The sequence below is a fragment of the Emiliania huxleyi genome, assembly GCF_000372725.1.
Source record: "Emiliania huxleyi CCMP1516 chromosome Unknown EMIHUscaffold_16, whole genome shotgun sequence".
Taxonomy (NCBI): Eukaryota; Haptophyta; order Isochrysidales; family Noelaerhabdaceae; genus Emiliania; species Emiliania huxleyi.
The window spans coordinates 572,644-580,137 of record NW_005200982.1 but is presented as its reverse complement, the minus strand read 5'-3'; the positions used below and the strand labels follow the sequence as shown (position 1 = coordinate 580,137).

The following is a 7,494-nucleotide window of genomic DNA, read 5'->3' as shown; positions in this document are numbered from 1 at the left end:
TCTTCTTCATGGTGGACGTCACCATCTTCTTGTCTGCCGCACTGAGAGAATAGCAGAGAGGCAGGGGGGAGTGCTTCTTCAGGTACACCTTGCTGATGATCTGGTAGTTGCTGGTCCAGCGGAAGGCCTCCCCATCGTTGTCGCTCGTCAGCTTGTAGTACTTGCACGCTCTGTTCTGGTAGCGCGGGCCGTCTGGGGGGGTCCCGTCACCCTTTTCACCTCACGGTACAACCGGAGGATAAAGAGGCCCTTGGGGTCGTTGATGAAGACCCCGTTGCTGCGCTGACTCATCGAGAGCTGGCGCAGGTACTCTGCGCTCGAGCTGCCAGTGGCGCGGCGCGCGTCTACCGTGCCGTCGGCCGCGGCGGCCGCCTGGGGGGAGCGCAGATGGCGGCGGCGGCACAGACGGCGGCGGCCACCACCACCCAGACGCCGTAGGCATGTAGGGCCCCAGAAGGCTAGCTGGTAGCTTCATAATTTGTAGTAGCACAGCCGCGGGTCCGCAGAGGTGGGGCGGGAGAGGGTTGAGAGAGAGACCCATGACCATCCCATGACTAGATAGACCACACTCACATGTCTTTGCATGTAATAGTTTTGTTATACCCTCATGGGGCACAAGAAAGAGGCTGCACGGCCTGTGTACGGTCTGTGCTGCTGTCGGGCTGGTCGGGCTGTCGGGCTCAGGTCGGGCTGTCAGCGCTGCTGTCAGGCCACTGTGTGCTGTCGGGCTGTCGGGCAGCTGTCAGGCTGTCACGTTAGGGCCTGACAGCGACGGGTCACCTCTGATGTCAGGCTCTGCTGTCAGGCTGTCAGATACGTGCTGTCAGGCTGTCAGAGAAAGTGCTGTCAACGCTGTCAGGCTGTCGGGCACTGTCAGGCGCTGTCCGGGGTTTGCTGTCGAGTGTCGTGCTGTCAGACCAGGGGCAGGGCTCAGCGATCGAGCTACAAAGAGGAGCTTGTGTGTTCAGCAATCAGCATGTGTGATCAGGGTGAGCCGAGCAGTTCTCACTTCCTCGAGGGGGGGTGGTCTGAGTAGCCGGGTCTAGCCCTCACGATACGTATTGTACAGTGAATTGTTGCATGTTGGGGGAGAGTTCTCTGGCTTTTCAGCATCGTCCCATATTGATATGAGATAACGGAGACCTACAGGAACTAGGTAGAACGGCGGGTAACGCGGGGGCCGGGAGACGGAGCTCCGGCCTCTGCCGTCGACTGAGCTTCTCCTCCACTCAACCTGCGAGCTTGCGGGGGCCGCCCTCTCCCCAAAAACAACCCTCACACTACGGCCGGCCTGAACGCGGCTCTTTACCTCTCACAATCACCTCGAGGACCGCCGCCGCCGGGCAGCCCGCTTGGACGGGCGATCGGACGAGGCTCCGTCTGTGCCGCCGCGCTCGCCTCCTTCGGCCGGCAACCCCGCGGACACGGCGCGGCGGTCGATCCGCGCGCGCAGCTCGTCGCGTCGCTCGATGTACGCGCGGTAGTCGCCCTGCTCGGCGTGAAGCCGCCCGCCGCGCAGCTCGGCCACCTTGCGTTGCGAAGACGCGAAGGTCAGGGTGCGAGTACGGTGCATCATGCCGTGCATGCGGCGCATAGACAGCGATACGAATACAGCCTCGCGCGAGCACACGATGGAACGCAGCCGAGAGGAAGGCAGGGAGGCCGCATCCTTCTAGAGGCTTCGGCCACCCGCGTGGCGACGTGCGCGGCAAAGGCGCGGTCGTGCGAGACGAGGAGCACCGCGCCGTCGAACGACCGGAGCGCGTCGCCCAAGTACTCTCGCGCGCGCAAGTCGAGGTGGTTGGTCGGCTCGTCCTGCACGCAGAGGGAGGTGCAGCGTCATATGCTGGTCTTGCCTGCTTTCGCCTCTCTTGCCCGCTGAGCAAGACGCGGTAGCCGTGAATCATCGCTGGCTTGGGTGCCGGGGAGCCGCTGTGCCAGGCGAAACCAACCCGGAAGGGGGGGGCCGAATAGGGGGGGGGGGGGGGGGGGGGGGGGGGGGGGGGGGGGCGGGGGGGGGCGAGGGGGGGGGGAAGCGGGGGGGGGGGGGGGGAGTGGCGGGGGGGGGTAGGAGGGGGGGGGGGGGGGAAATGGGGGGGGGGGTGGGGGGGGGGGGGGGGGGGGGGGGGGTTCGGGGGGGAGGGGGGGGGGGGGGGGGGGGGGGGGAGGGTTGGGGGGGGGCAGGGGGGGGAGGCGGGGAGGGGGGGGAGGGGGGGGGGGGCATAGGGGGGGGGGGGAGTAAGGGGGGGGTGGGGGGGGGGTGGGGGGGGGGTGGGGGGGGGGGGGGGGGGGGGGGGGGCGGGGGGGGGGGGGGGGTCGGGGGTGAGCGGGGCGGCGGGGGGGGGGGGGGGGGGGGGGGGCGGGTGGGGGGGGGGGGGGGAGGGTGAAGTGGGGGGGGGGTGGGGCCCGGGGTTCACGGGTGGTGGGGTTGGGGGGGGGCGGGGGGGCCTGTGGAGGGACGGGGGGGGGGGGCGCAGCCGGAGATGGGGGTCTTGGTCCAGGACGGCGGTATAAAGGGGGGGGGGGGGGGCAGGAGGGCAGGAGGGCAGGAGTGTTTGCGAGGGCGGCGGCGCGCCAGCACGAGCAAGTTCGCGCGCGAGAGGAGCATCGACGCGATGCACAGACGCGTGCGCTCGCCGCCAGACAGGGCTGAGACGGGCTTGCGCTGCGCGGTGGCCGGGAAGCCTGGCGCATCAACACGGGGGACTGTGCGGGGGGAACGAGCCTCGTGCAGGGTACTCAGAGCCTCGCGTGAGTGTGCGAGGGCTGCGAGAGCGGCGGCAGTGCATCCAGAGACGGCCGAGCTGCGGGTCTGGCATCTAGATAAGGTAAACCCATCTGACGCAACGCGCGCCGCACCGCCCCCTCGCCCAATCCGGCCGCCTCGCCGCAGATCCACTCCCACGCCGACGCTCCACCGCTCACGCGGTGCGCCGCGTCCTGCGCTGGGTGATCTCGGGTGATCTCGGGTGATCTCGGGTGATCTCGGGTGATCTCGGGTGATCTATGGGGAGGTACGGCGGGATGTGGGGAGATACGGGTAGATGCGGGGAGATGTAGGAGTGTGGGGAGAGCTCATGAAGTAATCGTTCGCGTCCTGCGTGAGGAAGAAAGGCCGCACGTCGCAATTCCGCGCCACCTCGCCCGCCAGCAGCGGCCACTCGCCCGCCGCCACACGCAGCAGGGTCGACTTGCCGGCGCCGTTCGCGCCGACGAGGAGGAGCACCTCGCCCCGCCGCACCTATTCCCGGCCACTCTTCTTCCCCCCGCTCCTCGCGCCGGTCAGGCTCAAGAGGTGAAGGAGCATGGTGGCGCGAGCGGAGGAGGCAGTGTAGCGGCGCGAGTGTGGCTTCCCGGGTGTCTCTGGCTCGCGGGGCGACCACCCCGCCCCCGCCGCACCTCGAAAGACACCTCGGAGAGCCCGCGCGATCCGCTGCCTCCAGCGCCGGCTCCCGCAGCGCCGCCTCCAGCGCCTCCTCCAGCGCCGCCCGCAGCGCCGCCTCCAGCGCCGCCTCCAGCGCCTCCAGCGCCGCCTCCCGTGCTGCCGCCCGCAGCGCCGCCTCCAGCGCCGCCCGCAGCGCCTCCAGCGCCGCCCGCAGCGCCTCCAGCGCCGCGCCCCTCCGGCGCGGCTTCAAAGGACAGCGACGCGCCTCGAAGCGCGAGCATCGCGTCCGTGCCCGCCGCCGCCGCGGCGCCTCGCCGCGCACGCTTGGCGCGCCTCGCCTGGTTTTCGAACCATGACTTGCGCGGGGCATCTTGGAGATTACCCGAGATCGCGCGAGATCGCGAGGGGCCGAGGACTGGCAGGGGCAGTGCCGAGATTTGGCGCGCGCCGTTGGCGTCGCCGCCGTCAGCAGTTGGAAGCGCGACGGGCGGAGGGTGTCGGGGAGAGGCGGAGGTAAGACGCCTAGAGGAGCGGAGGTGAGGAGAGTCGTGCGTGCGGTGTGAGTAGCGTGAATGAGGATGACGAGGGTGAGTGGTGTGTAGAGATGAGAGGAAGGAGGATGTGTCAGATGTGGACGTGAGTCACGGACAAGGCATTTGGGAGAGCGCTCCTCCCTCCTCCTCGCCAGCCGGCGAGGCGTCGCTCTCCACCTGCTCCATGGCCTCGCGCTGCAGCGCGGCGCGGCGCAGAAAGTCCGAGTACGAGCCTGCACGGTGAAGACACGCCGACGTCATCAGAGCGCCGCGTGCATGTGCAGCGCATACAACTGAATGCGGTCGAGTGCAGCTGAAGTCAGTGGAGTACGAGCCTGCGTACAGCTCCCCGTGGCCGAGGTGTGGGGAGATATGGGGAGATGCGGGGAGATGTGGGGAGATATGCGCCTGCGTACGGCTCCCCGTGGCCGAGGTATGGGGAGATATGGGGAGATGCGGGGAGATGTGGGGAGATATGCGCCTGCGTACGGCTCCCCGTGGCCGAGGTATGGGGAGATATGGGGAGATGCGGGGAGATGTGGGGAGATATGCGCCTGCGTACGGCTCCCCGTGGCCGAGGTATGGGGAGATGCGGGGAGATGCGGGGAGATGTGGGGAGATATGCGCCTGCGTACAGCTCCCCGTGGCCGCCCGCGGAGTGCAGGAGGTGCGTCGAGAGGCGGTCGAGCACCTCGCGGGAGATGTGGGGAGATGTGGGGAGATGTGGGGGAGATGTGGGGGAGATGTGGGGAGGTGTGGGGAGGTGTGGGGAGGTGTGGGGAGGTGTGGGGAGGTGTGGGGAGGTCTGAGGGAGATGTGGGGCAACGAGGGAGGCCTCATGCACGGCGAGATGTGGGGAGATGTGAGGAGATGTGGGGAGATCTCGCGGATCGGAGGAGGTGCGTTGAGCACCTGCACGGCCGAGACGACGCCCCTCGGCGAATCTCGGCGCACGAATCTCGGCTCCTCTCGGCTCCTCTCGGCTCCTCTCGGGCCCCTCGGCGAATCTCGGCGCATCTCGGCGCATCTCGTCGACTCTCGGGCACCTCGCGGTCGTGCGAGACGACGACCACTCCGCCGTGGCCCATCTCCGACAGGACAAGCCGCTCGAGCCACTCGGTGCCTAGTCGAGGCGACTCTCGAGGAGGCTCGAGGTCTCAAGACAGGAGGGAGCCGCTCCTCCGCCGCTCGGTGCCCTCGCGATAAAACCATCTGTCCTTTGGACGTTCACGGCCGGCGTTGGGCTTCTGCGCCACGGCGAGCGCCTGCATGGCTCATACGCCGGCCTCAGGGCGGAAACACGGTCTCGTGCAGCGTCCTCAGAGCACCGCGTGAGTACACGGGATACGAATGCAGTGAATACGGCCGACTACGGCCGAATACGGCGGAGTGCGTGTCCTCTCGAGCGCTGGTGGGAATTCAAGAGTCCGTGTTCCGCTTCTAGGAGGCGAGAGCCGTCGAGACGCGTACGAGCTGGCCGTGCGACAGCGAGCAGAGGGGCGCCTGGTCACAGCGACTCTGCAGACTGGCCACAGTGCGCCGCGTGGTGCGGCGTGGTGCGGTGTGGTGTGGTGCGGCGTGGTGCGGCGTGGTGCGGTGTGGTGCGGTGCGGTGTGCAGTGTGGTGTGCAGTGTGGTGTGCAGTGTGGTGTGCAGTGTGGTGTGTGTGAGGTGAGTGGTGGCGGCGGGCGCGTGTGAGAAGCTGGCCGTGCGACAGCGAGGAGAGGGGCGCATCGAATACAAATCGAATCGAATCGAATATGCCTCCAGCGCCGCAGGCCGTCGCAGCTCCTCCGGCAGCAGCGCCACAAACGACTCCCACGCCACGGGCGACTCGCCCTCGCACCTCATCGCCCCGCCGCCGCCGCCGCCGCCGCCGCCCTCCTCTCCACTGCTGCCGGCGAGCTGTTCCCGCGCAAAGGCCGACACCAGCAGGCGACAGGCGCGGAGGCGGCTGGGCGCGTCCTGGTCGACCAGTGCGACCCGCACCGCTGGGCCTGTGGGAGATGCGGCCGAGATCTAGCCGAGATTCAACCGAGATGCAGCCGAGATATGATGAGCCGCCTCACCGCGCACGACTGCGCCCTCCGACGGCGACGCCTCGCCAGCGAGCAGGCGGAGCTGCATCGACTTGCCACAGCCTGACTCGCCGAGCACGCCGAGTCGCTGCCCGCGCCGCACGGCCCACGACTGTGGCGCGAGGACGAGGCGCTCGCCGAGGCGGAGCGAGACGCGGTCGAACGCGGCGACCACCTCTCCGCCCTCCGCGCCCGCGTCGCCGCCCTTCTCCTGCACGAGCTTGGCCCACCGCGTCATCACGGTGCGCCGCCACGCGCGGCGCTGCTCCGGAGTCATGCCGCTGTCAATCTCCTCATCCTCGTCCTCGTCCTCCTCCTGCCACTCGCCGAAGCCACGTGCGCCGCCGTCCGCGGAGCCAAAGCCGCCGGTAGCGGCTGTCGGCACCGCCTCTGACCGGTCCTCCTCGGTCGCGACGACGGCGGCCCGGAGCGGTCCGAGAAGGCGCCGCGGTCCGAGATGATGAAGCTCAGTGTGGTAGCAGCGGGCGGGCGCGATGGCGATGAGCTGCAAGGCCGCCAGCCGCAGCGTCATGGCCAGGCCCCATTGACTCAGTTTTCTTTTGTGAAATCTTTTTTCTAAATTTTTTGTCTGCCAGTGCGCCTTTCCCGTTATTCTTTTGGGGAGCCTGTTGCTAGAACAGAGATATTTTCGCCACGCCGGGAGCCTCGCTAGAACCGGCCTCTCTAGAGCTGAACTTCTCCCTTCCTCCCTGCCTGTGTGTGAGCTGTGTGCGCCTGCGGCCGGCGCGATTTTTCCTCCCTATGCCTCGAAAAATGCATATTTTCGCGCCACGCCGGGAGCCTCGCTAGAACCGGCCTCTCTAGAGCTGAACTTCTCCCTTCCTCCCTGCCTGTGTGCGCCTGCGGCGCGATTTTCCCTCCCTATAGGGCATAGTGAAGACTTCCTCCTCGACATGAGCGCCCCAGCACTTCACTACGCCCTCCGCGCGAAATCGCTAGTGGTGCTTTGTGGCAGCACATTGTGCTTTGTGGCAGCACGGGTGCGGTGCCCGAGACCGGCGTGGCATTTTTCGTGGCGTGTCTCCGCCGCCGTCGCTCCGCCGGCTCTAACCGAGTATATCGGGCGTTGAGGGCGGCGGCGCAAAGCGGGTCTGGTGCGCCACGGCCACCACCCTTGCCACCGCCCTTGCCGCCGCCCTTGCCACCCTTTGCCGCCTTGCCTCCGCCGCGGGCGGCGGTGGGAGCGGCCTGCTGGGCTAGCATGTTGTCCTTGCCGTGGGGACGGGCACGTGGAACGTCAATTCATGTTCGAACGGCCTCCGGGATTCAAACAAAAAATAGCCGGGGCCCTCTCGCAACCCCTCCGACCCCCCGGGACCCGTGGGCGTCGAAGAGGCGCTCTCGGGGGGCCGTTCTGAGTTCATGCTACCACGAAGCACACTGTGCTGCGTCAAAGCACCGGCCCCGAGTCCGCTCGCTAGAACCGGCCTCTCTAGAGCTGAACTTCTCCCTTCCTCCCTGCCTGTGTGTGTGCGCCT

General features: G+C 68.0%; 2 protein-coding genes across 2 annotated transcripts in view; both read right to left on the bottom strand.

The window, feature by feature from the left end:
- The window catches only part of EMIHUDRAFT_449435 (hypothetical protein), a gene marked incomplete at its 5' end in the record, with an annotated part of 4,470 nt that extends 4,179 nt beyond the window's left edge, over window positions 1-291 (bottom strand). The window contains 2 exons of the mRNA XM_005785555.1: window positions 23-175; window positions 211-291. Coding sequence (XP_005785612.1) covers window positions 23-175; window positions 211-291 — 234 coding nt within the window. The remainder of the gene's footprint in view (window positions 1-22; window positions 176-210) is intronic.
- Window positions 292-1,318: 1,027 nt separating this feature from the next.
- EMIHUDRAFT_449434 (hypothetical protein) lies at window positions 1,319-6,527 on the bottom strand (the record flags this gene model as incomplete). Its single annotated transcript, XM_005785554.1, has 7 exons — window positions 1,319-1,615; window positions 1,690-1,815; window positions 2,576-2,685; window positions 2,835-2,940; window positions 3,122-3,226; window positions 4,096-4,151; window positions 6,056-6,527. The coding sequence occupies 7 exons, from the start codon at window positions 6,525-6,527 to the stop codon at window positions 1,319-1,321; spliced, it is 1,272 nt and encodes a 423-aa protein (XP_005785611.1).
- Window positions 6,528-7,494: the final 967 nt, after the last annotated feature.